General features: G+C 32.5%; 1 protein-coding gene across 4 annotated transcripts in view; it reads right to left on the bottom strand.

Annotated features, from left to right (window-relative positions):
• Positions 1 to 17,105, bottom strand: part of LOC106710314 (protein sickie) — a 129,765-nt gene that overhangs the window by 7,133 nt on the left and 105,527 nt on the right. For all 4 annotated transcript variants that reach the window (XM_045686044.1, XM_045686047.1, XM_045686051.1 and 1 more), the window contains 4 exons: positions 3,154 to 3,237; positions 2,176 to 2,304; positions 1,038 to 1,199; positions 105 to 339 (listed from right to left, as the gene is read on the bottom strand). In XM_045686044.1, coding sequence (XP_045542000.1) covers positions 105 to 339; positions 1,038 to 1,199; positions 2,176 to 2,304; positions 3,154 to 3,237 — 610 coding nt within the window. The remainder of the gene's footprint in view (positions 1 to 104; positions 340 to 1,037; positions 1,200 to 2,175; positions 2,305 to 3,153; positions 3,238 to 17,105) is intronic.

Below are 17,105 nucleotides of genomic sequence, written 5' to 3'. Positions count from 1 at the left end.
GATCTTGCTTTCAACCAACTGTGTGTATCGTAGCTAAGTCTTATATTTAATAGAAATGCATTTATTTAAATATGTTTAGAGTGTAACTTTTAAGTTATAAATACCTTTGGCTTGTTCATCAGTCTTAGCTGGGCATGGCTTATCTTTAGCTTCATCCAAAGCTTCGTGGGAATGTTCCAGACTGTTCTCGTTACTTCCTTCTCTAATAGTGTGAGGGTCATCGTAGTGATGGGAGCCGGAGGAACTATCCTGAGATGACAACTGGCCTAAGGAAGAATGCTTTGCAGTCTTCGATATCTTTGCATTCCTCGAAAATGCCTTCGTGAATGATGAGCGGAGCTGCAATGAAAGATCACAATTAAAACTATTAATTGACTTATAACTTTTACTAATGTTGTGTATTTTTAAAAATATTTTTAAAACAAATTTTTTATTAATTACGACCATTCCATTTCATTCCATATTTATTTTGGTCGTGTTTTAAATAATGAGGTCTTTCACAACAAATATTCTTTACGACAAACATTATATATTAAAAATTATATGGTCGTTTATTTTGTAAAATAAATGATTAAATATAATTTGAATAATATCCACGTACATGTAATTGTGACGCCTCATAATATCCATAAATAACGCACTTAAAATTAAAATTTCAAATGTATTATATCCACTTTGTTCTGACAGCGATAAAAATTTATCAAAGATATGCGATTATATTGCGATTCTTCGAATTAATATTTGAAAACTTTATTATTTAAATAAATAAGCATGGTCTTAACCTTGAAAAAAAAACTAAAAAGGACAAGTTTACAATTTTTTTTACACAATTATAGCATCATCCTTTTTCAAAATTTGTACATCGTCGGTTTAAATACTCACAAAATCTCTTTTAAAAAATAAATCTTTATTTATATTTCAATTTAGAATATACTAATTAAAATATACAGTCGACGGCACAGTTTGCAAATTGCAATGTTACAAGACGCTAATTAAGACATAAAAAAAACGATTAGTTTTTAATGAAGATTAATTACCCATCCTTTTTTCTTGTGCTTCTTGTCGTGAGGCATGGAAGAACCGCTACTCAGACTGTTTATACTGGACACGCTATCGGTCGACAGATGGCGTGTGATTGCTCCGTTACCGGTCTGCAGGCGCTGCGGCGACGACTGAGGCGCTTGTGTACTCGATGGCTCCTGTTTATAAAAATACGTTAGTTCATAGTAATTTTTGAGCTCCAAATCATCCTTATGGGCTAAGATAAGGTAGGAAAATAAGTGTTCTATGTCCAAAAAAGTCATGATTCGGATATTTTTATTGTCTCTGAGACGATTTATTTTGTTGGGGGCCTCAGTTCATTATATGGATATGTTTGACTATTTAAACAACGTTTTTTATGTATCCCTTAAATATATTAATGTATAGCTAAGAGCAAGCTCCCAGTGTCCAATAAAATATAAACAAAGAAGTCTATCATAAACAATGTAAATGTTAAGTCATTTTAATAAGGACGTCTTGAAGTAGGGTACGTTAATTTGACACAAATATAGTGAATTAATAACGTGATCAAATGTCACTAGCCTTTCGAATGTGGAACGAGAACAGATCTATTGATGGCCAATTTAATACAAACGCGACTCGTGTGTTATCTGTGCAGTGGAGCCAATAAACCCGCGAAAGTTATCGGACACATCATTAATAATAGTCTAGCACAGATTAAATATAATTTATGTGTGCATAATTGAAAATCTACTAACGTTTATGATAATATGCGATTCAAACTTATTATATCATGATTAGAAATCAAATTATTTATGAATACATCGCATTTATACTATGTAGTCCAGGAATGCGAGTATCCAAAAATAAATTAACAGGAAATTTTAGACAATAAAAGGACATAGGCCATTATTTGATAATCATAAATAACAAGTATTAACATCAACATACTTATCACCAATCACCACAACCCACAACCATAGTCGTTATAAAATGACAGGTTTGTTTTGACAGCTGTCAGTGCGTAATTATGGTCGGAAACCAGTAATCAGGAAACCAAATATCCAGTTTCTTAGACTGCAATTGTTCGCATTATTTGCAAAATTCCAATAGTAGAAATTAGAAGTAAATTATATTTGTAAGTAAATTTATTATTTATTACGTATAGGTTACCTGTCCCGTGACATTAACGCCATCTGCACGTATCCCCATAGACTGCATATGGGCAGTAGTTAGGCCAGCCTGGATGGACTGCTTGCGAAGCAACTCGATTGTCTGGCGCAACTCCGTTAGCTCCGAGTCCTAGGAAAACAGTTACAACTTGGAATCAACTGCATATTATCTAGTTTTATGGTGTCTTTGCATTTTGATAAGGTATTAATATGTTAATTCTATAAATAAGATGACATTGTTATATTAGATGAGATGAGAAGTGAGTAATTAAATATTCGTAGTTATTATTAGTTTAACTTCTAATCTACTCATATTGTAAAGAGGAAATATTTGACTGTTTGCATTGAATAGGCTTCGAAATTATTATACCGATTTGCAAAACAAAATCACTATTTTTGAGTTTTTTATTTTTATTTAGAGTACAGATTACTAAATATTAGGAGTATTCGTACTCTGCAAGTAAATTACATACCTTTTTATCAGTAAGTATAAATAGTTAAACTAGATTTAAGAAAGTTGCAACTTCCGTATAAAAAAGATAAAATAAAAAGTAAATAAATTGAATATACATCATGTGAAACTAAATGAATCCGGATTAGTTTCTCACCGGTCCCTACAAGAGCTTGAAACGAGCATTACGTTTCCAGTCAAGGTTTTAATCAAGGCTATAAAAAATAGATTTCGCTAGGAAATGAATTCAAGATTTTCTAAATCATGCCACTGGATCGATGGACTGATATCTAGTTATTTATTTATAGAACTGTAATGTTTTATAACATTTCTAATTCCTATTCCGATTGCTGGTTACTCTGTGAATTAGTGTCCGAGCATAATATTAAAAAAGAAAGCAATTTTTTTTGTTTTATCTGTACTTTTCAAAGCAATTATTGAAAAATCAAGGTCTTCGATCCTCACATTTATATTAGAAAATAAACGCATACGAATACGTATTATTCGTATTGTAAGCCGATAGTATACCTTTCTCTCGGCTGTGGCCGTGAGCTGCTGCAGTCGCTGTGTCATATTCGATAGACTTTGCTCGAAGGCAGACACCACGTGAGCCTGTAACAAGGAAAAACATGTTAAAACTCATGCATTATAAATGAGATATAATTATAAGAATTACGAACTATAATTGTTTTCGCAACAAAAGGAAAGAAAACTATCAAATTGACAATATTTGCGGGAAATATGACGCAGAAGTGCTCAGTTTATTAAGTGCTTTTTAACTTTTTTTTAATTAGTCACACACATATTACAAATATTCCATTGAGATAGCATAAACAAGACGTAAATGGTTCGTCTGATCCTGACGAATGAAATGTCATTCGTATCTTATTTTGCCCAGAAATGTAAAGATAAAATCCGTTGGGCTTATAAATGTTAACTACACTCTACCCAGTAGTTTTAACATTGTTAAATTGTTTATTTTTTAAATAGATTGTTGTTTTTGTTAATAACAAAGAAGAATTAATTTATTAGCATGTATATATTAAAGATAATATTGGATTAGAAAGTGGAGTTGTAAAAAGTTCTTTCTCTGTACTCCTCTTTTGTGTTGCGCTACGTGTAATGGCTACAAATTGACAACGTTTCTGCAAAAATAAAATACTTAAGATTCACACAAAGACACATTAAGTTTATAACTAACGCACTCAGTGACGTTTAATAGTAACATGGCCTTAGAATAAATAACTAAAATTGTAGTACGATTAATGTAGAAATCAATTTTAAACGATACCTTTTGTGATCACTTAAAGACTGAGTACGTCAGTAAGTCTTTCGTGTTCAATAAATTAAGGTCTATATAACTAACAAGTGATTTAATTTCTTTATATTAATTTTTAAGTACCTACTCTTTGATGTTCATCGTCCCAATATATTTAACATTTTTATGCATCGCATTACAATTTTAAACAAAGTATTTATATGGTTATAACTGAGTTACGACTAAATGATAACCTTTCGGAACTGCGAATAAAACCTTGGATAACGTCGTTATAACAATTTTGTTTATCAAACCGTTTGCTTTCAATTTCCTTACAGCGTCATTTAAAACTAACGCGTAATTAAATGAGACAGTTAAATCTTTATATCTCTTAATGTTTCTTTAAACCGTACCGGCCTTTGAGGCTTAATTAGATAAGTTTTACTTTCGAATTGCGTAAAACAATTAAGTTACGTTATAGTCTGTACATCATTGAAATAATTAAAAGACAAATAATTATATTAGTTAGAAAGCTAACTGAATTAAAATATTGGCAGATTACTAACAAGATAAAAGAGTAACATGGATTACACATACTAAAGGTTCAGGCTACTAAAATCTTTTAATCAGTCTAACGTTTTCTACATTTAGAAACTGGGAACATCTCTATTGCCGATACACCTGAACTTACACATATTACTATCGTTGTTTTTAGAAATAAAATGAGCCAGATGGCGATATGTTTTCAAAAGGTGCGTACTTATAGTAATGAAGTGCTGAATGAATAGATTCATTCGAATCTTTCAAATGTGTACTTCCTTTAATAGTTATAGTGCCGTTATTTTGTGCACAACTTCCGAAAGTCATCAATACACGCTGTCAGGGATTCAATCTGACATCACCATATTTGGAGTCGGTCCATCTCTCTTTCATGATAACATCGACGAAAATGTCAGATACATTGTATTGGGGACTGTGTCTGACAGACGGAAATACCTTTAGTTCTATGTATGGAATAGAATATTTTGATAAAGTCTCTATTGACAGAAACGAATGAGAAATAAATAATGCACACATATAAATAAAGGTAAAATCTAATCCATAGACAACGGATTGATACGCTTAGATGCATAAAAGAAACCAATACTAACTACGAAATTAATTAACATCTGGAAATATTTTCATAAAATTTTCTGCATCTAATTTAGGAATGTTTTACATTTATCCCTGGTTTTGTAAACGGAACTTGTATTACGCTTTATTTATTGTCTATTTTAATTTTTTTTTGGTTTGAAAGTTTTTAATAAAAACAATTGCTTGCAAAATTAATTATCTGTAGGACCTATTATTGAAAATGGATATGTTTAATCTTTGCCACTAGTCAAAATGTCTTCTGTATCATTGTTAGAAGTATTATCTTTTCTAAGAATGATCTCTGGCTTATAAATGTTTGGAGTGGCCGGAAGCTCTTATTATATGCATAACAAACATAAGGTATATTTGCAGCGTCGGCTATGATAATGTTTGAAGTGGCTTAATAAAAACTGTTTATGTTCTTGCTATCCCTGTGTAATGTTTGGCTTAGGATATTAAACAAAATGTCAAGCATTGGAACTAAGAAACACAAGAACATAGACAGCGTAGTAATTCCGAAACATATTTATGAGCTTTCGTAATAAAATTACCAAAACTCTTTATATATCACATTTTATTTTAATTAAAATATTTCATGAAATAGGCAAAAAATATCACTTTAGTTGTACAAATCATGGGTTATCAAACTAGGAAATAACTCGTGAATTACACGTTGTTCTGAAATATTGTCAAAATATAAATAAAGTAATAACAGATAACATGAATGTGTTTAAATTAATTGCGTAACTGTTATTTTTTTCAATATGTATTCGTTAGTATATCATTGGTATGAATTACTCAGGTGAAATAACGTTCCCACCATCTGGCGTGTTGGTTCAAATAGGGCCAGGTCTAGGGTCAATGTTTTATTTTTAACTATATTTTGTATAACATCAATGCGTTATGCCGATATAATCGAATTATTTTCGTTGTAAAATCCAAATATTTTGCGATTTTTTATACTAGCGTGCAAGTTTTTTAGACTCTGTACCCAATACAATAGTTAGTTTTATTTTTGTTTGTTTTTTTTTTATTATACATGATTCTACCAAAAATTTAGTAAAAACTTATAGTGGATAGATTTGAAATATGTTAGCTTTTAAATTTTGTTTACAATATTCATCATACCGATGACTTGGCCGGTATGTGATGTTAAGAAATTTACAAATAATAAAAGAGAAAATAAACAATTCAGGGAAGTATATGAACCGGTCATTAAACGTAACATATCAACTTGTTGTAATGCGAGATGACCGCAAGCCTTTGTCCGCTTACTTCGTGGCCCCATTCCAGCTCTACTTCACCTCGATAATGATTCGAATTGCTCTCCCGTGTACACGACAAACGGACCGGTTACTATGATGACAGAATAATTACTGACGTCAAATTGTATCGTAGCGTAAGTTATGCTGGACGTTAAGTGATGGCGAGATTTGCTTTTATACGCATGTTACAAGCCGACGACGACTGTGAGATGACTTAATAACGTTATTTGTATTATACTATGTTTTGTTAGCTGATTCCTTGATGATGTAACGATACAATGTAACTGGAACAGCACCTATCACCGGTAAGTTGTGTATATTATGTGAATGAATTCTTTACGATTTTTGTTTGGCGAGGCAAATAACAAACAGGCGGCATACACGATTTTCTTGTGACATATCCATGAACATAATCGTGACTGGTGTTTTAAAAGGAACCATGCTAATAGTTCATTTAAAAACGAATTTATTTAGAGACATACCATCAAAAGTTGACATTAAAACCACCGATTGAATATATCTAGTTGCCATCTCTACATTACGAGCGTGAGTTCAAATTCATAATAATAAAACTGACTAAAAGAACGTTAAAAATCATTCAGCAATCGCATCACACGCACTATTCAATTTCATTGTTTTTGTAATGCGATGAATAAATAAATATTTATTGAATGTTACGTGAGTCATCAGAATAAATTGATTGCGCGGTGTTATTGGCCGGCGCTGGACACGGGACCCTTTGTTTGCGACGTCCCAGAAACGCACTCAGCGAAATTAAAGAGGGTATCCTCTGTTACTATCGTATTTTTATTAAACTTCAAACGTACCGACTAGGCTTCGGCACATTCACTGGTGGACTAGACTTATTATTCTGTGAACGCGTCCTGCGGCTTAGTTAAAACTATTTTTAATAAAAATAGTTATTTGAAAAATTTACAGCTAAAGCTTATTTACAGCTAAAAATACTAAAATTAAGTACATAAAAACATGCATTTTGTTAAAATATTTAAAATTGAAGACATACATATAACCATTGCTAACATACATAAAAGACTCTAGAGCACTTTTTTATCTTCTTATAATATCAATAGTTAAAAAAAACAGAAATTATAAGAAGTCACTTTTGTACTTGTTCTGTTATTCATATCAATATGAGACAGGTGTTTAGATGGGATTCCAACGTTTATAGTTCACTTACAAAATGGATGTTTTCTTACAAACATATAAGAATTCAAACAATGGAAGAAAAAACTATCGTACTTTTTAGTACTATTTTAATAGACGATAAAGGGTTAAGTATCGAATGATCTTCGTAAAACAATCACCTGTTCACGACGCGTCTCTACCATTGTTTAACCAATTAAGGTAAATGCATGCGGTCATTGATAAATTACTACGAACATCCTGCACATAGGTAACAAGAATAAACAGTAAATAGTCTCATGTGCACATAGAATCAATGAGCATTTCCCCATTCAAGATGTCTAGTATATAAAATGTAAGTAAAAACTTGAATTTTGTGTAATAGCCGAGCAACTATACATAGAGTAGACAGGTGTAAGTTAATTATACTAAATTAATCAGCAGATGTAAGCAGCCTGTTCTTTTTAAATAGTCCTCTATTACTAATCCTGTTTTAGTATTTAATAAAAAAATAATTCCAAAACCGACAAAGTTATAGTTGGTCAAGACGCGGTAGAAACAAATATGAAAAAGACATTTTCATCTATACATTTAATTATGAATTGAATGCAGGTGATAGACGACCATGAGGTTCACCTTTAGAATCCAAAGCGTCAGAATCACCTTTGCCAACTTATTAATCTTACTAATATTATAAATGTTTAGATGGATGGATGGATAGATGTTTGTTTGAAGGTATCTCCAGAACGGCTCAACGGATCATGATGAAATTTGGCATAGATGTAGATCATAGTCTGAAAGAACACATAGGCTACTTATTATGTCTTTATTAATTCCTAGCGATAGCTAGTTTAGGATATAAGTAAAAGAATGAACAAAACAAAACATTTAAGTATCCTTCACTAATTTCATGTCTGTGGGTTTTTGAAATCGAATGCTTGAATTTTCATTTGAAAATGAAGATAAAATAATTAAGCATAATCATCCGCAAAAAGGTACTATAGTAACCAACCTTACATACTCTTTAAATTATTGTTTGAAAATAATCTTCTAGGATAGAAAGTAAACTGAATAGCAATGACAGTTGTATAGGTCATTACATTTATAATTTTTCCTTCATTTGCATATACGTTCGCGTGTCGGAGGTTAGTTTGTGTGAGTGATTGTAGTAAGCCGAACCGAAGGTACACATGTATCCGTAGTACGGGTACAATGCCCCCGCTAGTTATTATGGGGGGCACGCAATGTTGTACCTTAATAGATAGCATTTCAATTTTGTACTATGAACAGCGCCTTTAATGAATTAGGTAATCTCATTTGCTATGTACTTGCTATTAAATATTTATCGCTGTCTCCAGATTCGCAAAACTGATTCATATTGTAACATTATGTTGAATATTATATTTCGGCTTCAAGCTTGTTATATAGATGTTGTTTTGATGTTAAATACTATAGATTTTAATTAATGGGTTTCAAACATTCTCTTATTTCAGCTGTCAGATTATGTAATGGGATACGCTAAATAGAAGAAAATAGTTTATGAAACTATAATCATGCCGTATTAAATTTTTAAAAATACATGTCTAGAATTTCCAGTCAAAATGGTCACCCTAAGATCGTTAATTTATGTTTGCACTAATAAGTAACCTATCAAAGCGGAAAGCGAGAGCAAATAATTATAGTGCAATATAAATTGTAACAGTAGCTGTAAAGGTAATATGAAAAATGATAAGCGTGGAACTAGCCCTGCGAGAAGTAAAGCGGATGCTGGAAGGAAAGTGTGCCGATTCGAACGGCTCACCGGCCACCGGACAATATTAGATATGGCACTTTGCGGAGCTCTGGTCCGATTACGGCACATTCAGGTCTACTTAAGTCAATCGATGTGATTATCACTTTTATTTTAAACTAATCAAAAGCCTTTAGCATTATAAAATTATCAAAAAACAATAAGCAGCTCATATAATAAAATTGCAAGTCCTTATACCCCATCTTTTTATCGTGAAAAGCAAAATTAAATCACATAGTGATAATACTTATAGAACACACAAACACGTTTTTAAAATAACGTCAGGATTTATGAAAAGATTTACGGTTATTAATAAATTTACTTGAGTTTAACCTTTTCTCAAATGGTAACACTGCATATTGTTGTGAAACAAACACCTATTAGTAATAAGTTGTGTTCATTTTAATAAACATTTGAAATAATCCTTTGTGAATGTAAATAACAGAGGCATATTTGTACAAACAATGACAGAGAATGCTCGGGGCTGTTTGCGCAAGATCTGATGTCCCTTTTGGTATATGAATGTACGTTTTAAAGGTCTAGTCACCCACGCAAATGACAGTTTAACGCTTACGTCATCAATGGTCATAATATTTACTGTCAAAGTAAAGGAATTAATATTTGAGTTCTTCGGTAATTAAAAACTAAACTTCACAGTAGGGTGTCCACTTTGTTATACGTTTTTGACAACAAATTAGGCTATAACAAGATACTTATTACCTTCAACGTTCATAACTGTTAGTTAGATGTATGAACAAATATTATCGTTTGGGATGCACAAAATAGAGATATTTTAAAGCAGAAACAGATTAAGTGAAACGAAATTTATTAACGTAAAAAAATATTTCATCGTATCGTGGGAAATTAATATAAAAAATATGAGTGAAATCATTAAACGATCTCGAAACTCGATTAAGTTCACATCTGACCGATGATAATACAGGACCTTTTTCGGTAGTCAGGTAGGAGTTTTTATCACAAGGCGAGAAACCTTTTTTTTACGCTGTGAAATGAAAGAGATTTGAGTTACATAAGGCACCTGTTAGTGAATAAATGAGACACATACATATGAATTAGAAAGCAAAAGTAAGGGTGCGTTCTCAATGTCTCAAAACGGATAGTATCTACGAACTGATAGAAATAAGATAAATTACACAAAATAAAGAACTAAAGAAACTCAACCGAAATTTGTATTATTATTTTAAATAGAATAAATACACAAAATCTAGGATTTTTAAACTGTTAAGATATGAAACAACTTGCTATAGGTATACTATATGCCATTACAAAATCGAAAACTATAATCCCATAGCTATGTCATTGGTTTAATTTTGTTTAATATTATTAAATAAACTTAAATAGATTGATTAGTTTAATATCCCTAGTACGATTTGTCTACGCTAAAACGCACCTTTATACATTCTTATCATGTCATTTTCGATCAATCTGCTGGCCGCAGTGCATTTGCTTTGTTATTACTTTCTAATGATATTTGTGGCCCTCTCAAGTACCGTATGTATGTGATTGTGTAACTTTTTTATTATTCTTACGATTGTATCTACAATGGCTTAACTAATTTATAAAATTGTATCAAAGAATATACGACGTTAGAAGAACAAGAAATATGAAATATTTTTTTCATTGTTCATCGTCAAATTGTCCTTTTCCGTACACAGAGTAGGCACACTACTACTCTTACATACATTTCTTTCAGCCATCACATCTAAATTCTTACACTCCCTTCTTACACATATTTAACACAATCCATCCATACTTTCTTTTGTCTTCCTATACCTTTGTAGCTGTTTATGTTTGTAATATAGAGTTGATATTAACAGCAACTAAATTGAATTAAATGACGGCAACTATATATTATATAAAGTGGATGCTCATATAACTCGTAATAATTATTATTAATTGATGTTAACAAAATGAACTTGTTTATTTATTACGCACCTGTACATCAGGTGTACATTGTTTCTCCCCCAACTAGTATTTAATTTACGCCTATGTACGTATATATAACTTGTATAGTTTAATTGCGAAGTTCACCCTCACTGTAATTACAGGAAGGAACAAACCACACCTAAATAAATTGAAACGGAACTAACACCTTAGGGAACGTATTTTGTTTGCAATCGTATTTAAACGTTTTTAATGTATTAAGTGTAATCCAAAAAATAGTTAATATAACTTTGAGTAAATTGGATTTGCGTACACTATGATATATAAATGAATCTGGAAACAATATTATTTCGATATCATTTAGTATGAAAATTGGTACTAAAAAAATTATATCAATTCATTGAATAAATGACAAGATAGCGATTTAAATGGAAATTTCAAGTAAACTGTAGTTTTTGTTCTTTATTCACCTGACGTCATTGTGCCGAGATCCACGATTATGCTTTTTGCGGAAGTCTTTATTGAAACTTAATGATGACTACATACAATTTAATCGTACTTGCAAAAGAATTTATAAAAATGTACTATTTAAATAAATATAACAATAGTGATTGACTTTGTAAATGTTATACTAACACTCACCTCTTCTAGTATTGGGCAGCTTTTGTATCGAGACTTTTTGATTGCCAACTCCCACCAGGGTATCGGCGGTTTTGATCTGAGGATTGTTTGACAACCAACTTTAGGATCTTGTGTTTCATATAATGTACCTAACGTTCTCGTTGCTTGAGTTTCTTCTTCCTCCGCAGGTATTCCTGTGACACACTCGCAGCATTTATGAGGTTTCTTTACAACAGACGACTTATAGTCGGCGCTGAAGGAATGCCTATAGCTCAATCTTTTAGAAAAGCCATTGGTCTCACTAACTGACCTTCGGAATCCATTCCTATTATTTTGCAAAGGCATTCGTGGTATCTGTTGAACTTGATCTAATAGACTAGATTCGTCACTCAAGTCAACCCGATCCCCAGTCAGTGGTGTATTTGGTTCGGAATGGTAACCCATTTTATTCCTGTGGAGGCTTCCATAAAATTGGTTCTCTTTCGAACTGGGTTGTTTAAGGTCAATAAACTTCGGCCTTCGTAAGTTTAACGTTGCAAATTTCTGAGGAGATTTGTGGAATCTTGATTTATTAGGCAATTCTTTTAAAACGTCTTCCGTGTCCGTTGACGGTATGGTGGAATTGTCGCTATAACTGGATATAGGTCTATCGTTATCGGTGAAGCATGACGACGATTCTGAACAATTATCTCGATCGGTGTGTCTCTTTCTATAGTCGACGGACGAGCCTGTGGTGTCTGTACGCACGGAATGCTGCTCGGAGCTGTCCTGATTTGCGGAATAAACCTCGGACGGCGGTCGATCCCCGTTACTTATGATTGCAATTCCATTTTTTTCATCAATTTTCAGATCCGTTCCCGACGAGTATTCCAAACTTTTTAGCCGCCGTCTTGGCTTCGTGTCTATAGAATCGTAATGAACATCGAGTTTGCCATTACGCTTTACGGGGGAAGTGCATTTGGAATGCGGCGGAGTAACTTTGGCATAGATTGGTTCCGTAAAGCTAAGTCGCAAAGGCTTGTCCGCGTCATTGCTATTATTCACCGGCTCATTGTTCGCGTATTGCACCACCACGCTGCTGTCTAAGAAGTTATTCGTGGAATTCCTTTGCAGGGTAAAATACTCCGAATGCCGTTGAGGTAGATTGGCAGGATTATTTGGTTCGACGAGATTTCTTATTTTGATACGGCTCCTTGGCGCTCGGATTGTTGCAAATCCATCATGAATCGGTGATCCATGATAAGACGGTGAGGTCGTGACGGCCATTTTTATTATAACATTAACATTTTAAAATAGTACATGACGAACACTTGACATTTTTGTTAAGCCTTTAATTTCACTTTGCCGTAGCTATTGTCCTTTGTTGTGTCATCTGCATAGAGCGTTAAATTATGAAACACACATTTTGTTACACCTTGGGTTTTACGACATAGCGGCACTTACTAGTTACGCTTCTCACAACATTAAATAGAAAACGCAGCAGATGTTACAGCCGTCTTTGTTATTAATTTAAATGCATATTCATAACTTTTAGGCAATAAAATTCGGATGAAAATGATAAATATCTATGTAAATCAAACGGTTACATGATTGAGATTAGTCAATACTTCGAGCTATCTGTTTCATACTGCTCTGGTTTCATCTGCGTTTTAATTTTCTACCTCTACACTGCCTAAAGAATTTCGAGATTAAAGAAAATATGACTATTTATTACTAATAAATCATGTAAAATGTGTCAAATGTTTCGTAGATATTTTTATAAAAGAAGAAACTTTTTCATTTGCCGACTATTTTCTTTTCTGTGTTTAGACTGGCAATGTATTGAAAATCAAACCATGCGTTCGGAGTCGCATCGAGCACTTGACCCGTTTAAAATAGTAGAAGCCGGTAATATCTGTAGGCTTAGCAATTAAACCCGTATGACTCACATAGAATCCACTTGACGAACACGTTGCCGTATTAAATATAATTTTAGACACCGTATCTAAATACACGGCAGCTGCCGCTATTGCTGCATTTCTATCATTGATGTATCGGAAACATAACGGATGTTAAGGCGGTAACATATCAACTTTCTAATTTTAAACAAGACACGCAGAGTCTATAGACAATATAGACAAGTGTGCGAAATAAATGCAATTATCTTTGCATCTATGAATCACCTGTTACTGTGTAGTTTTAAAAAATGTGTTAAATCGCTTTGCATCTGTCTAACTAGTTTATGTACATTAGCGTAACGACGGTCAATTAGTTGGGATGATAGAAAATTAGTCAAACATCAACATCAAACGAAGACGATTGTCAGTATACGTTGATTCAGTGATATTACTTTTAATAATTACACAATTAATCTGTTATTTCAGTGTTTATAATTTAGACCCAATATCTAATTAGGGTACGATCTATCTAGAAACATTGTGTACAAACGACCCATCAACATGTGGAAAAGGCACGAATGAAAATAAGCACATATTTGTATCGATATTCACACAGAATGTGGCACAAATAAATAATATCCTGCAACTGAGCTGACCTCAGTGACACAGAAATCAGTGCACAACAACGACATTTTAGATTACAGTTATAAGAATGAGTAAGGAAAGTTCACAGATAACACTCGGACTTGGTCTGTGCGTGCTGCGTGCGCTTACTTCGTGTGACTCAGAGCAAACTCTCACGTTACTACACTTACGTTTATTAGCACCGAAGCTGTTTGAACATTTACAGTCGAGGAAGTTTATTTCCTACCCAGTACCTAGACAGAAATGTCCCTCACAATTCAATTAGGTCGAAAACATGTCAGCGTCACATATATGTGTGCTTAATTATAGCTCCTATCGTTAGTTTTATACGATATTCGATCCTAAGTGGGAAGTGAATTTAATTCTGTGAATGTAGAAATCGGTTCCACTACACTAGGTCTTCCCAAGGCTCGTAATTCAATGCAGAGAATGTGGTATTGCTAATGTGTCTTTTATTAGCGTTAATATACAGATTTTAATTATTACTAGTCCTATTTTACTGCTCTTTAGATTACATGTTACAAAAGTATGTTTGGTTCTTTGTTAGTATGCGTTTGCACTGCGGAAACACATGTATGAAACGTAATCATAATAGTATATTCTGTGTTTATTTTTTAAACCCGCGATAAAAAACTAAAATTAAAATAAGTTCCAGTAGATTGTACCTATATACGGTACATATACTAGTTAAACAGTGTATGTAGTTACATTGAGCTACTGTAATGTAATAACTTTTTCTTTGCTTCTGTAATTAATACTCGTGGAAGCTTTTCTAGTTCATTACCATCATTTGTTTCGTATTGATACTTAGGTGGGATAGTATGATTGTAAACTTACCTTATGATCTTTGTACTAAGACATTTATGGAGAAAGGAAATTTCTCTGACTTGCAAATAATTGTATTTTTTATGAATAAATCTATTCCTATCTATTATTTCAACTTTCGCAGTAGTGTACCTATTGATATGTTTTTTTTACATAAGTATAAATATGCTCTGTCCTCCTATAGTTTTCGTGACTGGTATGATAGCGGTAACCCATTGTATATGTATGCAGATATTAGTCTTTTTTACTTTATCCTTTCCACATAATCTTTTACTTTTTATTGACCCTACAATACTGACAGTTTAAAGTTATACTTAAATAAAGGCGTCAAAATGTCAATGTTAAAATACTATGCCCACAATAAAATATAATTTATGAGTATTACGATTTATGTCAAGTTTCAATTCAGAGAACAATTTCGTTGGAAATGGTATACGGTGTGGTGGTTAAACAAAAGTAAGCCATGTCATAATACTCACTGAGTCATAAATTAAATGTTCGTTGGCGAACAAACAAATGACGAAGGGGAGATCGGGAGCAGACCTTAGTCGACCGAACGCCACACCTTCTCAAACTATACCCAAATCTTTGACCTCATACGTCACAAATAAAAAAAAAACATCTATAAACCAAGAGCATAATCATGCATCGATATTTAACGCATCGTAAAAAAATAATCGCAACTATAATCGAGTATTTTTTTACTTTAAGATTTACAACCAACGACACAGTTTGGGAACGTTCGATTTCTTTAGAGTGAGACAAGTAGAATGTTTATATTGGTATCTTTTTTCCGCTAATGCATCGACCATGCGCTCGACGCCGTAGCAACGACCTGTGCGTAGCCTTATTTATTGAGGGCGTAATAACAGTGCCCAGTTCGATATTTCCATTTCACGGTCATTTCGTAATATGTATAACAAGTTACACCAACATCATTAAAGCTTGTGTAAATAGTTAAAAATACCCGCGAACACCATCGGATCTGATTTATGAATCAAAATACAAAACGAGATAAAAATGTTTTCAAGTGATGGCAAAAAGTGTTAAGTGGACGACGCACGAACTAACGGAACTTGATTTGGATCTTGTACCTTTGCATACATTTTCCTTTATTACTTAAAAAAAACTTAGATGTGATATGTAAGACATAACAAATACGTTTTCTGACATCATTAATTCAAATGCGATCATCGTTTGAATTTAATTATACCATATATTTACGCGATTTACACATTTAAATCAAATTCCTTCACGTAAATATTTAAATTCTTTATTTTGTATTCTTAGCGAAGTAATAATTGAGTCGGACACGATGTTCAATTGAATTAACACGCAAAATACATTGCGATGATCTCAAAGGCGGATAAATGTGGTTTTTTACGACCTTTACACGTGTTCTAAGAACATGATTGATTTTATTATGTAGCTTCCTACTAAGGAAAATAATCGTTACGTTTTTATTAGTATACTATTGATAAATATTACTTTTGTGGGTCTTGCAAAGAACATGTGTTACACAAGTTTATAAATTAGGTCTTATTTATTTTTCTTCAATAATGGACATTATTATATGGACAGTATAAATACAAATATTTTATTGTACAAAATATTTTAAGTATACGTCTTTACCTTGTATACTTATCTAAATAAAATTAGAATATTAAGCTACGATACTGCGCAATAGAACAATGTCATGGAATAAAAGGACAAAGTTAGTGATTCTACTCTTGTAGATTTACGTTCAACTTTCAATGCTACCGGTTAGCCTTAACACCTTAACATATAGACCTTTAAAGCCTTGACAGTCTTTTGTTAATTTGTATTGAAAATAATTACCTAGAAATTAAAAATTGATTTCATTACATGAATGGAAATTAAATTGTAGAGTAATAAATGACAAAATCACATTGAGTTATGTTGAAAATAATATTTCATAGTTTAGGAAGTATTTCCGACTAACAAATTTATATTCCAAATCATGAGAACTTTTTGCTACTAGCATATTAAATTTGTTA

The sequence above is a fragment of the Papilio machaon genome, chromosome 3, assembly GCF_912999745.1.
Source record: "Papilio machaon chromosome 3, ilPapMach1.1, whole genome shotgun sequence".
NCBI lineage: Eukaryota > Metazoa > Arthropoda > Insecta > Lepidoptera > Papilionidae > Papilio > Papilio machaon.
Note: the sequence above shows the minus strand (reverse complement) of the source record. Positions and strands in the feature narration are given on the sequence as shown.